At 37.3% G+C, this 15006-nt stretch overlaps 2 protein-coding genes across 2 annotated transcripts; one reads left to right on the forward strand and one right to left on the reverse strand.

Moving 5' to 3' along the window:
• Window positions 1-251: 251 nt before the first annotated feature.
• Window positions 252-1739, reverse strand: LOC111432520 (spermidine hydroxycinnamoyl transferase-like). The gene is made up of 2 exons (XM_023069444.1): window positions 1068-1739; window positions 252-971 (listed from the first exon to the last, which is right to left on the reverse strand). Exons 1-2 carry the CDS (start codon window positions 1728-1730, stop codon window positions 252-254), a joined length of 1383 nt encoding a protein of 460 aa, XP_022925212.1. The 5' UTR covers window positions 1731-1739.
• A 5293-nt stretch (window positions 1740-7032) lies between these two features.
• LOC111432405 (importin-5-like) lies at window positions 7033-14886 on the forward strand. Its single transcript, XM_023069270.1, has 20 exons — window positions 7033-8396; window positions 8720-8923; window positions 9309-9413; window positions 9690-9755; window positions 9838-10002; window positions 10193-10267; window positions 10371-10522; window positions 10826-10961; window positions 11046-11115; window positions 11241-11368; window positions 11514-11570; window positions 12047-12232; window positions 12347-12439; window positions 12886-12971; window positions 13040-13106; window positions 13195-13261; window positions 13344-13480; window positions 13939-14030; window positions 14124-14190; window positions 14274-14886. Exons 1-20 carry the CDS (start codon window positions 7173-7175, stop codon window positions 14436-14438), a joined length of 3342 nt encoding a protein of 1113 aa, XP_022925038.1. The 5' UTR covers window positions 7033-7172; the 3' UTR covers window positions 14439-14886.
• Window positions 14887-15006: the final 120 nt, after the last annotated feature.

A 15006-nucleotide genomic window follows, 5' to 3' on the forward strand; every position in this document is an offset into this window, starting at 1 on the left:
GAGTAGCGACCATCGTAGCATCGACATTACTTTTATTAAAAATCTCATTTTCTATTCACTTTATAAAGTTTAAAACTTTAGTTTTATTCTAAACATAGCCCAACTTAAACAAAATATTATATAGAAAGAAGAACATTGCTTGAGTACATAGCAAACATGGTGAAAATCATGAAGAACATGCAAGATGTTCTATAGCAAACTATGGTGACAAGAGTGTTACTCTACTCACGACTTCGGTGTTACTCGAATCTTTATATATCTTCGTAGAAATACTTCTTGAAATTATCCATATGCCTTGTTTGTAACCGTATCGCTACTATGAGCGACCCATCATCGGTTGGCCCCAACATTATGTATCCCTTCCCATCCATGTGCAACATTGCTGGTCCAGAGTAACACGGTCGTCCCCAACCAAAATCCGCCTCATAAAATGGAAGGGACATCCAACTCACTATTGAAAGATTTGGGTTGCCCCAGAACGAAGCTTTGGCTCGAACATTAGAGTGGGATGATTTTCTCAACCAGCTAAGGTCCTCTTGTCCTGCTAGATAGTCTATCATTGATTGCGCGTATTCGCCGGTCATCTTCCATGTTCCTTCTCTTACCTTTCCTGCAGCATAGCTCAATGGTTGAGTCATAATATCCCCGAACACGCATTCTGGCATTCGGACGATGATAGATGAGTTTCCTGAGAAGTTTTCTGGGATGGGTGGCTTCATCCGTTTTCTTACATCAATAGGGGTACAAACCACCGTCGGTTGTCGGCTCTCGCCGATATCACGAGCCTTGCATGCACAAATCCACATGTGTCCGATAATGGCCTCAAATCGGGAGTATGGTCGTGGTTGTAATTCATCAGCCACCCCCATGGTTTGATTGGCTAGGTTTGAATTTGCTCTCTTTTTCAACTTTTCAATTTGTTCTTTGGTAAGTTTGAGCAATGTCGATGTGGTTTTTTGCTTTCCCTCCTCCTGTTAAGAATAGAAATAACACAGACTCGTTTTAAAAACGTTGAGGAGAAGCTCAAAGAGGACAATATCTATTAACAGTGGGCTCGGACCACTTACCTCTGGGTCGGAGCTGCCAAGGATAACTGGTGGTGGTTTAGTAAATTCAACGTGGTCGAACCGTGGCGGACGAAGCGGGTTCTCCGGCATCAGAAATTTCCGGTCATGCAATGGCTGCAAAATAGTGTCCACCGTCTTGTCTCCGCGCGCCATGCTCGCCCAGGAGTTGATGAACAAGATGCCAGAGGCTCCATCCACCACAGTATGACAACTAGCTACACCAATGACAAGCCCACCGCAGCTGAATCTCGTCACCTGAAATAGAAGCATCGGAATCTCTTCGATCGGAGAATTGTTATCCACGGCCGGAACGAGTTTTCTTACACCATCCGACGGCGCAAAGTCGCCGTAATCTTCCAGCTTGGCGTTGGAGGAAGCTTCGACGAATAGGACTCCAGCAGCGCAGCAATCAAGCTCGAGGCGGCCGCCAGCGATCCAGTGGAGACGCCCGGTGAGAGGGTAGTAAGGGACGAGGATTTGGCTGAGGGAGGTTTTTAAGGACTCGACGTCGGCGACCTTGGCTGCCGGGGATTTGTAGACGTAGACGGTGGGGACGTGAGTCCATGGCTTGTATTGGTCGCAATCGGAGAAGGAGAGTATGCCGGTGGGAGTAGGGTGGCTGGGGACGATGGTGGAGGAAGAATGAATGGTTATAGATGCCATTGACGTTGGATTTCAAGAGCTTGGATTGGAGAGATGTTATGGAAGCTACCCTTTATATAAGTAAAAATGTCTACTTTACGCGTAAGCCCCGACCCCATCGGGACCCATCTCGAATAAGGAGAGTCGCCTCGAATAAGGAAAGAGTTACCCATGAGTCCTGACCCCACTGAGACCCACTTCGAACAAGGTGAACTACCCGAATTAGGTCACAGGGCCTAGGGATGGTGGAGAGCTGATATTATGCCTCCTTCTAACGTATATTTCGAAACATTTTTAATCTGTCAGGTGTAGACATGATTTTGACGAATAGACATACAGTGTCGTGGAGCGTCCCGTTGATTCCAAATTTCGCAAGTTTTCCTATTTCATATGAATAGACTTGACTACAGAACCGTATGTCCAATTTCTCTTTAGAACCTCAACTTTCGAGGTTAAGGCTCGGGGCCCTACTTAGCCCTTCAACAAAGCTATCTGTGACACCCAAGTCTACTCATTACCCCTTGTTTTGTTTTATGTCTCGTTCTATGTTCAATGCCCACTTCAAATATTTATTTTCAAATATTTATAACTCAATTTTAATATATATATATTTTAAAAATTACTTTTTTAAAGAGTTAAAAATTAATTTTAAGAATTTTAGAGAATAAATAAACCAAATATCTTTATAGAATAAAATAAATAAATAAATATAATATATATATATAATTACTTTTATTTATTTGAACCAATCTAATATAAATAAATTTGTAACTGAACCGAGATGGTATGAATTGAGTTGATCAAATTTTTAAGTCACCAAAATATTTAGTCTGTCTGTCTAATATTTAGTTTGACATTTCAAATGCTAATATGGTCTAGTTTTCAACGTTAATATTTAAAATATGTGAGACCACGGTGTGAATATAGATTTATTTATTTTGATTAAAATGAATTTAAGAAAGTTCACGGGTACTCACTAATAAGAAAATTGTCGTGAAATAGTTATCAACAATTATTTCGTTCCTACCTATAGTCATACCGAGCATGCAATTATTTCGATGGCGTTATTATAATAACCCTACTTTATTATAAAAGACAATTATTATGTGCGAAAAATTATATAAAATATTTTGTTGACTTATATTAGGATGAAAACATAATTAAAACATGCACCAATTTAAAAATGTTCTGTATATAGACCAGAAAATGCAATTATATGCAACAACTTCGTAACTATTAAGACTTATTATTTTTATGCACGATTTACACGTGCACTCATGAATCTACTAATCGGGCTCGTATACGTATCCCTTAGGTCTAACTATAGGGTATGCATGCTGTGTTGTCAAAAACCAATGGAAAAGAAAGGAGTGTATATAATATCGTGGTGTGTGTATTCGTACGTAACATTCTGTAATCCATGCTCGTGTGATAAATATCTTATGACTCAAAAACTCGACCAACAAAAGCTATCCAACCCAAACAATAAAGATTGGGTTAGGTTATATTTTTTTCGGTTTGGATTGGGTTTGATTTTTTTTTAAAATCAACAATTCGATGCAATTGGCAAGTTGACTTTTTTTTGTTGGGTCAACCAGACCAATCCAAAAGTACGGTTACAACCGAATTCAACTTAACGATTATTAGGAAGATTAAGAATATTTGACGTTTGTAATCCAATTATAGTGATGCATTATGACTTACAAAACGTCATCGAATAGAATTTTTGAGATATATTTAATTAGTTATTTATATAATTTCATAAATTTTAAAATAAATTATTAAATATTACAATTTTTTATTATATTTGTATGGATATAATTGGACCCAAAATGAAAGCCCAACATAACTGCTCAACACATGGGCTAGAGGGATGTTTTGAGGCCCAATTAGGCCCAGGGAGAGAGCATTGATGGGCTAAGGCCTAGGAAGTTGAGGCCCAACACAATTTTACTCCAAGATGTTCCTTGGGCACTCTATGACCCGGTTCAATCCGGTTCGGTCTGGTCCAAGAGAAAGGTCGAAACCTAGGTCAACTCTCAGATAAATAATTAAATATATCTCGAAGATTCTAATTGACGCTAGTCGAAACAAAGGTATGGCTACAAACGTCATAACGTTTGTGAGTCATAATGCATCACTGTAATCAGGTTACAAACGTCAAATGTTCTTAATCTTCATAATAATCTTAAAACTAGGGGTTAGACAATGCCTAAAAAGTGATCGTTCAGATGGTTTTAGAAATGTTTGTGGACTTAAAGAGCAACTCTTGGAGTGGGCGAGCTGAAGTGGCAGATTTGAGCGGCAAGCTAAACCTCACCATAAGAGCAGTGGGGAGCCAAATTCTAATTGGGGTGCGGTTCAATTTAACAAGGTGAAGTCCCAGAGCCTAAGTCCTTCTATCGGGCTCTAAATGGCAAGATTTTAGAGAATTTTATCTTTGACTTAGAACAATAGTTTCGAGCCACAAATATCGTGGTAGAAAAGACAAAAGTTACGTTAGCCATAATGCATCTAGCTAACGATGCAAAGTTGTGTTGGAGATCGACGTACATGGACATTTAAGATGACAGATGTATCACGAAAACTTGGGAGAGTCTAAAACAAGAATTCCGCTCATAATTCTTCTTAGATAATGTCGAGATAATAAAAAAAAAAATGATGTTAAGGGAGCTGATGCATACTGAGAATATCCAAGACTACACTAAGCAGTTTTCTAGGCTTATGTTGGATATTCATGACATGTCTGAGAAAGACAAGTTCTTCAGCTTTGTTGAGGGGCTGAAGCCATAGGTGAATGCCAAGCTTAACGAATAGAGGGTCCAAGATCATTCAACGACCTATGTCGCAGTTGAACGACTATTGACCTTAACAATGATCAATTCCAAGACCAAAAGTGGATCCGGGCTTACATAAGTGAGAGTAATAGAAATTATCGACCCAACTTCTCCAGGGGGTGCAGACTTGAAGGCAGGGGAGGGGAAAGCGAGTCCTTCCAACAAAGAGGTAGAACTTAATGATAGAGACCTCACAACCATAATAGTCACAGTCAAAGCTTATTGTTCTGATTATATGTGATATCTCTCCAAAAGTAGAGTTATATCAAATCTTTTTGGAGTTAATTTTGCACTCATACAAACCATTTTCTAGTAACATGAAATAGTCCATTGTGGTTCAACATGAAAAGAATAATCCACGTGAGCAATACATTGCGAAGCACAGTAGCCATCCCTCGAAGAAAGCTGTTGCGCGTTGGCGTCGCGTGTGTCGTCATCCTGTTTAATAAATGTATTATTTTTCGTTATGCGCTTTTGTTTAAAGCATCAATTTTGCATGGGTCGGAGAAAGAGTAGATACAGTTTGTGTATAGTTCACAAAAGTATTGGTGAACTAGAGTCGTCCTCCCTCACAAAAAAAGAGTGAAACTCATTATCTTTTTGTTTGAGAAAAAGTGTTATCGCAGGATGTTGAATTGCAGAAAATACATAGTAATGAGCAAGTTGCATACATATTTACTAACACACTTGCCAAAGTGAAGTTTGAAGTTTTCAGTAACGCTCTCGAAATTATTGAAAGAAATAACCTTGCACTAACAGAGGGGGTCAGAATTTAGTGCAACTTATTGCTAGTTTGAATTAGTCAAGTTATTCAATAAATTAGTTGTAGGTTAGTTAGATATTTCTGTGAAGATCAGTTCAGTCTTTAGAGAAGTTATTTTAGTTTAAATAGAAGTGTTACTGTTAGTAAACTATAGCTATAGTAAGACTCCATATTTTAGTTTTTTCTGTATTGTCTTGTTTCAGTAACAATAATTTCAGATTTATTGTCACTTTTGAGTGTTAGATATTATGTCAGTTGATATAGAACCATGCCCTAAATTTAGCCATGACAATAGAATCTTCAAATATCGAACAAAGAATTGTGAGCTTAAAAGGGTGTAGTCAAAAGTGACTAAAGTGTCGAACAAATGGTGTACTTTGTTCGAAGGCTCTAGAGAAAGGAGTCGAGCCTTGGGAGGCTGTTCGAGAGCTCCATTAGCCTCAAGGGAGGCTCATAGTGTACTTTGTACGAGGGAAGGATTAGGAAATGATCATAAGTTTATAAGCAAAGAATACTATCTCCATTGGTATGAGGCCTTTTGAGGAAGTCCAAAGCAAAGCCACGGGAGCTTATGCTCAAAGTGGATAATATCATACCATTGTGGACAATATCATACTACTGTGGAAGGCTTATTGACCTGATTCATCTGCAAGGGAGCGATCGATAATCTGAATGCTCACACAAAGAAGCACGGTATGACTTCCAAGCAAAACTTGGAGCCCATGCCTAGCTACCCGCCCAAAATCCGCCGTTGATTCTTGTACTAAAAAAACCAAGAAACAAACTTTCATTGTCGCTACGTTATTTGCGATTGTGACGAAAGAGCTCGGTGACATCATTTTATTTAAACGACATAAAAGTCTAACAATTTACCATTTAAGGAAAAATATAAATTTATTTCAAAGCGTGATTTAAAAGCAAAAGTAAAAGACAGCTAACATTAATTCTAAATTGTCATGCAATCGAAATGTACTCGGGTTTAATCATTTTTTTATTATTTGATTTATCCACAAAAATTCATCAAAGAAAAAAAAGCAAAATTACTAAAAGTACCCCTCTCCAATTAGGATTAGTATGCATTTCTAGCCCTATCTTCGTCATTATATTCATAATCCCCATTTTTTAAAAGGAAATATATATTTATATACATACTCGCTTTTAAAATGTCAATTAACTTATTATCAACTGAACTCCGCTCAAATTGGTTTACATGCAATCTTTATGGTAAACAATTCCATAAATAATCCAGTAAGCAGATATAATTTCTTCAGTAAGATAGTGAGCTACCCGGTTGATATTTTCTAATTTGAACAACCTCTCCCCAGTTCTCCAAATTAGGGTTTCGATCCAACGTCGCACTATTTCCATTTCAGTATTAGTTAGGTTAAAATTTTGTTTTGGTCCATGCTCGTGATGTTTAATTTTTATCGAAGTTAATAATTTTTTAAAAATAAATCATTAGCTTTTCTCTCGTACTCGTATTATTATTATTATTATTATTATTATTATTGTTATAAATATAAGATAAATAAAATGAAATGAGAAGTGGAGGATTAATTAATTCATCAATTTTTTTTTACATCCTAAATTAGAAAAAAAAAAAGGTTTAATGGATAAAATTCAAAAAAGTCCGAGCCCGAACCGGATCCGACCCGAACCGGAAACCCGAATGAGAAACCCCAATAAAAACCCTTCATTCTCACGCAATAAAACCGTTCCAAGTTACTTCCCTCCCTTTGAGATTCTTTTGGAGGCGCCACAAAAAAAACCCTCTCTCTATCTCTCTCGGCTCCTTCACCATCTCCAATTCTTCATCTCTCTCTTCCTAATTGCAGCTTAAAAACCTCCATTAATCCTTCATCCATGGCGGCCGATTCTGCTCAGCATCATCAAATGGCCTTGCTTCTGGGTTCCGATCGCACCCACTTCGAAGCCCTAATTTCCCATCTTATGTCCTCTTCCAATGACCAGCGTTCACAGGCTGAGTCCCTTTTCAATCTCTGCAAACAAGCCCACCCAGATGCTCTCGCTCTTAAGCTCGCTGATCTTCTCCACCCATCTGCTCATCCCGAGGCTCGCACCATGTCTGCCATTCTCCTCCGCCGTCAACTCATTCGTGATGATTCTTATCTCTGGCCTCGTCTTACTCCTTCCACTCAATCAACTCTTAAATCTGTTTTGCTTTCGTCTCTTCAGACGGAGGAATCTAAGTCTATTTCGAAGAAGTTGTGTGATACTATTGCGGAGCTTGCTTCTGGGATTTTGCCGGATGGAGGTTGGAATGAATTGATGCCGTTTATTTTTCAGTGTGTTACTTCTGATAGCGCTAAGATGCAGGAGTCTGCTTTGTTGATTTTTGCGCAATTGGCTCAGTATATTGGTGAAACCCTAGTTCCACATCTGGATACACTTCACTCTGTGTTTTCGCAGTGTTTGAGTTCGTCTAAGACTGCCGATGTGAGAATTGCAGCTTTGGGTGCTGCGATTAATTTTATTCAATGTTTGTCTAGTGCTTCTGATAGGGATAGGTTTCAGAATCTATTGCCCTTGATGATGCAGACGTTAACTGAGGCTTTGAATTCTGGACAAGAAGTCACTGCGAAGGATGCTCTCGAGTTGTTGATTGAATTGGCAGGGTCTGAGCCCAGATTCTTGAGGAGGCAGCTGGTTGATGTGGTTGGATCCATGTTGCAGATTGCTGAGGCGGATTCCCTTGAAGAATCTACTAGGCATTTGGCAATTGAATTTGTTATAACGCTTGCTGAGGCTAGAGAGCGAGCTCCCGGGATGATGAGGAAGTTGCCGCAGTTCATAAGTAGGTTGTTTGGGATACTTATGAACATGTTGTTGGATATCGAGGATGATCCTGCTTGGCATACCGCCGATACTGAGGATGAGGATGCGGGTGAGACTGATAATTATGGGTTCGGGCAAGAGTGCTTAGATAGACTATCTATTTCGTTGGGTGGAAATTCTATTGTGCCTGTTGCTTCCGAGATGTTTCCTGTTTTCTTGGCTGCACCTGAATGGCAAAAGCATCATGCAGCACTTATTGCACTGTCACAAATTGCAGAGGGTTGCTCGAAGGTATTAGTCCTTGCTTTGAATTTTCATCTTTCCTTTGCATTTCATTGTCTTACCTCTTAATGGACAAAGTTTACAATCATGAAGTCTCTACAGCGTGCTCCTCTTTATTTTACTAGATTTCGTTCATTGTTATATGTCAAAGGCATTGATAATGTTGCAAATCAATTCAATTTCAAACTTCTGAATGGTATATGTTATATTATTATGTTAAGCATCATCTTGGTTATTATTTGTTGGTGGTTCCGTTCAATTGAGTTAGAGCTCTATTTGTTTATACTTGGTGCATTGGTTTGTCATTCTAACCCCATGCTCTATTTGTGCAGGTAATGATAAAGAATCTTGAGCAAGTACTCTCTATGGTTTTAAATTCATTCCAACATCCACATCCACGTGTACGATGGGCAGCCATTAACGCCATCGGCCAGTTGTCTACTGATCTAGGCCCAGATTTGCAGTCTAAATATCACCACCTAGTTGTGCCTGCTTTGGCTGGAGCTATGGATGATTTTCAAAATCCACGAGTACAGGTTTGTATATTTTTGCTCTTATTGAATGGGTGTAGCCAGTTAATCGTCTTTTCTACAGATATTTATCTTTTCTTGTTCTGCAAACTATTTATCCAATTTTTTCTGTTGTCTTTTTTCCCTTCTAGAAGCTTATGTGCTGATACTTGTCGCTTTGTGTTGATTTACATCCACATCTTTTATATGATCGATTAGGAAGTAACAGTTTCTTAATGAGATTAATGGATAGATATATGCAGTATTTTGTTCCCTTGGCTCGTTCACAATATTTGAATAAACAGTCATCACTAGAGTTTTTCTTGCTTGTTCTTTAAAAAACAGTACACAATATTTACTTCTTTACTATTGAGGTAACATGGCTAATTTGTCTCTTTCTTTAATCCTACAGGCACATGCTGCCTCAGCAGTCCTCAATTTCAGTGAAAATTGTACCCCAAATATTCTAACGCCTTACTTGGATGGAATTGTGAGCAAACTCCTTGTACTACTGCAGGTATTCTACTTTCTTAGTGGTCTTACTCTCAATTTATAAGATACGTATTTCACTACGTGGTGGCAATTTGATAAATCATTTGATTGAAATTCTCTTTTCCTGCTCTGCTAAATGTTATTTCATATTTCTTTGTTTTTGAGGTAAAATGGTGATGCATCTCAATTTTTTTTCTTCAATATAATTTCTTTTTATCTGTTGCTGCTTTTGTTACAAAGATGGCTTGATTTTTCATATTCTTTTTTTATTAATGTGCTATATCATTTGTCGGCATTCCAGAATGGAAAGCAGATGGTGCAGGAGGGTGCTTTGACAGCTCTTGCATCTGTTGCCGATTCATCCCAGGTTTGTTTACTCTTTCATCTTATTTCAGTTTTTGAACGCTCTTTTGTTGTGGATGTTACAAGCTTTGTTTTTACGTGGACAGGAGCATTTCCAGAAATATTATGATGCTGTAATGCCTTACTTAAAAGCTATTCTTGTAAATGCAAGTGACAAATCCAATCGTATGCTTCGGGCCAAATCCATGGAGTGTATCAGTTTGGTTGGTATGGCTGTTGGGAAAGACAAGTTTAAGGAAGATGCCAAGCAGGTTACTTTCGATAATGTTTATCCATCATTTGGTTATTCTATTTGGACTTGTGTTATCTTTAGTGAATGTTGTTATTCTTTCTTGTAAATCAAATAGTTATTTCAATCAATCTTTATGCATAAATTAATAGTTGTTATTATTTTGTCTCTATTATGGGCTGAAATCTTTTATGGTCCATGTATTTTTGAAGGTTATGGATGTTTTGTTGTCACTACAAGGATCCCCAATGGAAGCAGATGATCCCACGACCAGCTACATGTTACAAGTATGTTTTGAGGATCTTATGCAATACAAAGTGGTGTATCTTTTTGGATAGATTCGGTTTAATTTTATTTGTCAAAGAAAATAATTGCTTACTTCTTTTGCAGGCATGGGCAAGACTCTGCAAATGCCTTGGACAGGATTTTCTTCCTTACATGAGCGTTGTGATGCCACCTTTGCTTCAATCTGCTCAACTTAAGCCTGATGTGACAATCACATCTGCTGATTCAGATGCTGATATTGATGATGATGATGATAGGTTCGGTTTTCAACTTTTATTTTTAATTGTTCATTGAAATGAAAACAATCTAAATTCTTGTAAGTGTACCCTGCAGTATTTATCGTTGTTTTAGGTTCCTTTTTCTCTTATGTATAGTATTTTTAATAAATTGAATACCTCCAAGACATTGGGAAAGAATAGTTGTTATTTATCTTATGATAAATAGCATGTTTAATATAGTTGTGTTCTTTGCTACTTCTCTGTTTTGATGTAAAATTTTCACCAGTTTTTTTAGTCAAGGTATTTTTTCTGTTAATTAAACGTTGATTGTCTTTATTGCAGCATTGAAACAATAACTCTCGGTGATAAAAGGATTGGCATCAAGACTAGTGTTTTGGAGGAAAAAGCCACAGCTTGCAACATGCTGTGTTGTTATGCTGATGAGTTAAAAGAAGGATTTTTTGTCTGGATCGATCAGGTTGCTTTAATGAATTACACTTTTTGTTCTTCTAATATGTAGTCTTTCGTCTACTGCTGTACTAATGGTTGTTCTATTACTTAGGTTGCTCCTACTTTGGTTCCACTCCTCAAATTTTATTTTCATGAAGAAGTTAGGAGGGCTGCTGTTTCAGGTAGTAGATTGTTCCTTTTCTTTTCTTTTCTTTTCTTTTTCTATATGTTTTTTTTTTCTACTTTAAAGTCATTGGAAGAAATCATTTAAATTATCTTATTTACACGTTGTCTATTATGTAAACAGCCATGCCAGAGCTATTGCGTTCAGCAAAATTGGCCGTTGAGAAAGGGCAATCTCAAGGTCGTGATGAATCCTATGTGAAGCAGTTGTCAGATTATATTATACCAGCTTTGGTGGAGGCATTACACAAGGTTACGTGTGGATTATATTTTTTCCAGCAATGATAGATCTTTATACTTTTAAATTGCCATCCACTTTTTGTTACTTAATGCTCTTATGTACTTGAGGGGGTTGAAAGCTAAATTACGATGTTTTATTATGCTAAACGCTTTACAGGAGCCTGAGGTGGAGATATGTGCCAGTATGTTGGATGCACTTAATGAGTGCGTGCAGGTCAGTTTGATGAGTTGTTAAATATATTCTGTACAAAAGAAATAGTTATCATTTACAAGTATCATGTGCTTTAATGTTCAATTTCTGTCAAAGTCTGTTACAAATTTAGTTCGGTGTTTCTGCAGCCTTTTGTTTTTGTTTCTGTAGCCAAGGAATTCAAGGTATTTGTTAAGAAAAATAATATATAAGGAACTCCAATGTGAGTCTTTGAGTCCAAAAAGCTAACTAAATCCAGACACCTTTAGCTAATTGGTATCTCAAGAGAATTCAGTTCAATTGTGCGCTGTAATTGTGTTTTTATTTCATTCTTTCGTTGAACTAAATTTCTCTTTTTAGTTCATTCATTTCTTTTCTCCTTTCTGCCTTTTGTGTAGTAGTTGGAGTTATTTGGATGACAGTCAACTGAAGTTAGAATTTTTCCCCAAAGTATGAATTATATGCATTCTTGAACTAAATGTGGCTTTTCTTTCTATTAGATCTCTGGACCACTTCTTGATGAAAGCCAAGTAAGGTGCATTGTGGATGAGATTAAATATGTCATCACTGCTAGTTCATCAAGAAAGCTTGAAAGATTGGAGAGGACAACAGCAGAGGATTTTGATGCAGACGAGAGAGAATTGCTTGATGAAGAAAATGAGCAAGAAGAAGAAGTTTTTGATCAGGTAAGTTATTGTGATAGATATGCTTTCTTATGCTGTTTAGTAGTCGTGTTTTCAGGTGTATTTGAAGATTAGTGTGAGAATAATGTTGTATGTCTTATTTTGTATTTTGATTAGATTGGTGATTGTTTGGGAACTTTGATCAAGACTTTCAAGGCCTCGTTCTTGCCTATGTTTGATGAGCTCTCATCTTATTTGACACCTATGTGGGTAAGTTTCTTGAGAATTTGTATCTGTCTGTAAAGCTTTCTAACTTTGATCCTAGAAAATACCCACCATTCTGATCTACATAAGACTTCCATTCTTTATGAGTTTGCTCGAATGCTTCTGTTTCTGTATCATTCAAAGATGTGAAGTTTTGTGCACAGAGTAGAGCCAATCACTTGAATGAAAATAAAATATAATCTTTTTTTGTAAGTTGATGATTCTGAAATCTTCACATTTTCTTTATATTATTATTAGGTGAGGGTTCTGGCATTTTTTACAGTTTTCTTCACATTTTCTTGATGATTCTGAAAACGTCTTCATTCACTGTTATGTTTACAGTTTATAGCTAGACCTTTTAAGTGAACATTGAAACACTTCTAATTAACTAATTTATTTGAAGTGTATCTGGAAGTTCTTACCCCCTAATGGTCATGATCTTCGGTGTGCAGGGTAAGGATAGGACAGCAGAGGAGAGGAGAATAGCAATATGTATTTTTGATGATGTTGTGGAGCATTGTCGTGAAGCAGCCCTCAGGTAATCATTTCATTGTAATTTTTTTTGTATCCCGAGCATTTGTATTAATTTTTCCTATTGTGAATCAGGTATTATGATACCTACCTTCCCTTCTTGTTGGAGGCTTGCAATGATGAGAATCCTGATGTCCGTCAGGTTTGTTCTGCCTTTAAATGCTCATAAATAATGATTTTTCTTTTGTTAATTCAAGCTTTTATCTAATTCAATCATTACTCATTTACAGGCTGCTGTTTATGGTATTGGTGTTTGTGCCGAGTTCGGCGGTTCTGTATTCAAACCGCTGGTTCAAGGTTGGCTTCGATTGCACCTCCTTTGTTTTGAGTTTTGAGAATGGTGGATGACTTTGTTATATCTTCTCTTTCTTTTGTGCAGAGGCCCTTTCCAGGTTGGATGTTGTGATTCGGCACCCTAATGCACAACAGTCTGAAAACGTAATGGCATATGACAATGCTGTTTCAGCTCTTGGAAAGATATGTCAGTTTCACAGAGATAGTATAAATGCATCACAGGTTTGTGTCTTCTCATGTACTAGATTCATCTGCATTCATTTAAAATGAACTCGCTTTTCCTCTTCCTCGTGTAGTAAATATTAAGAAAAAGATTTCATGATAGTGTTTGTGAGTGAATGATTGTGCCTATGAAATATGCAAGCATCGTAATCTTGAGTATTTGACAAGGGTTGTACTCAAATTAGACTACGAACGATAATATTGATATATACTCCATGCTCTTTGAAACAGCACAATGAATTTGTTTCTCGACCGAAACGACCTCCAAATTCTATTTATTGTACTAATAGTATTTCGTTGTGTACATATTTGTCGCCTGTAGCATGTATTTGGTAAAACATATTCTATGATGGAAACTAATTCTATTTATTCCATTAATGGATCCTGCTCAGGTCCACATTTCTTTTATGGCATGCTTATTTCTGCGTCTTATTTGCCTCTATGACTTTTTTTGGCAGTTGGTTCCTGCTTGGCTAAGCTGCTTGCCTATCAAGGGTGATTTAATTGAGGCTAAGTTGGTGCATGAGCAGCTCTGTTCAATGGTTGAAAGGTTGAAATGTTGATCCCATAACAAATTCTATTCAATAATCTTGTTTGCCTGATTCATTGTTTCCTCATTTTTTTTCCTCCATTTAATTAACAGGTCTGATAAAGAACTCCTAGGGCCCAACAATCAGTATCTTCCTAAAATAGTTTCCATTTTTGCCGAGGTATGCTATATCGTTAAGGAACGTGCACAAGAATGTTTTGTATGCTTCGATTTCTCAATTTCTGGGGGCATTGTTGTTTGTAGGTTCTATGTGCGGGTAAGGATCTTGCGAGTGAGCAAACCGTGAGCCGAATGGTGAACCTTTTAAGGCAGCTTCAGCAAACTCTACCACCGTCCACGCTAGCATCGACGTGGTCGTCCTTGCAACCACAACAGCAGCTTGCACTCCAGTCAATCCTCTCATCTTAGTGTAATTTGTATTGTGGCAAGGCAGGTCATTCTTTGTTCCAGATTGTGTCAGATCCTGAGTTGGTTTACGTACATCTCTTGGATGGGTTGGCTATGTGTTTTCTGGTATTTTTCGAAGTGTTTTCGCCTGATAATGTCATCTCGCCCCTTTTACATTGCGAAGCACAGCAGCCATCCCTCGAAGAAAGCTGCTGCGCGTTGGCGTCGTGTGTCGTCATCCTGTCTGATAAATGTATTATTTTTCGTTATGTGCTTTTGTTTAAAGCATCGATTTTGCATGGGTCGGAGAAAGAGTAGATACAGTTTGTGTATAGTCCACAAAAGTATTGGTGAACTAGAGTCGTCCTCCCTCACAAAAAAGAGTGAAAACTTCCAAAAATAATGTCGAGTGGTTATTATTATTATTGTTATTATTATTATTATTATTATTATTATTATTATTATTGAGGCTTTGAAGTTTTGAAAATATTGAGGTCAAAGCGTGCATTCATACACATAATGGTTATGTTTTGCTTCTTAAATTATAATTTGGTTCTCTATTCCTGATTTAGTTATTTATTTGGCTCAA

This window comes from Cucurbita moschata, unplaced genomic scaffold, assembly GCF_002738365.1.
Source record: "Cucurbita moschata cultivar Rifu unplaced genomic scaffold, Cmos_1.0 Cmo_Scf00038, whole genome shotgun sequence".
NCBI classification, from domain to species: domain Eukaryota; kingdom Viridiplantae; phylum Streptophyta; class Magnoliopsida; order Cucurbitales; family Cucurbitaceae; genus Cucurbita; species Cucurbita moschata.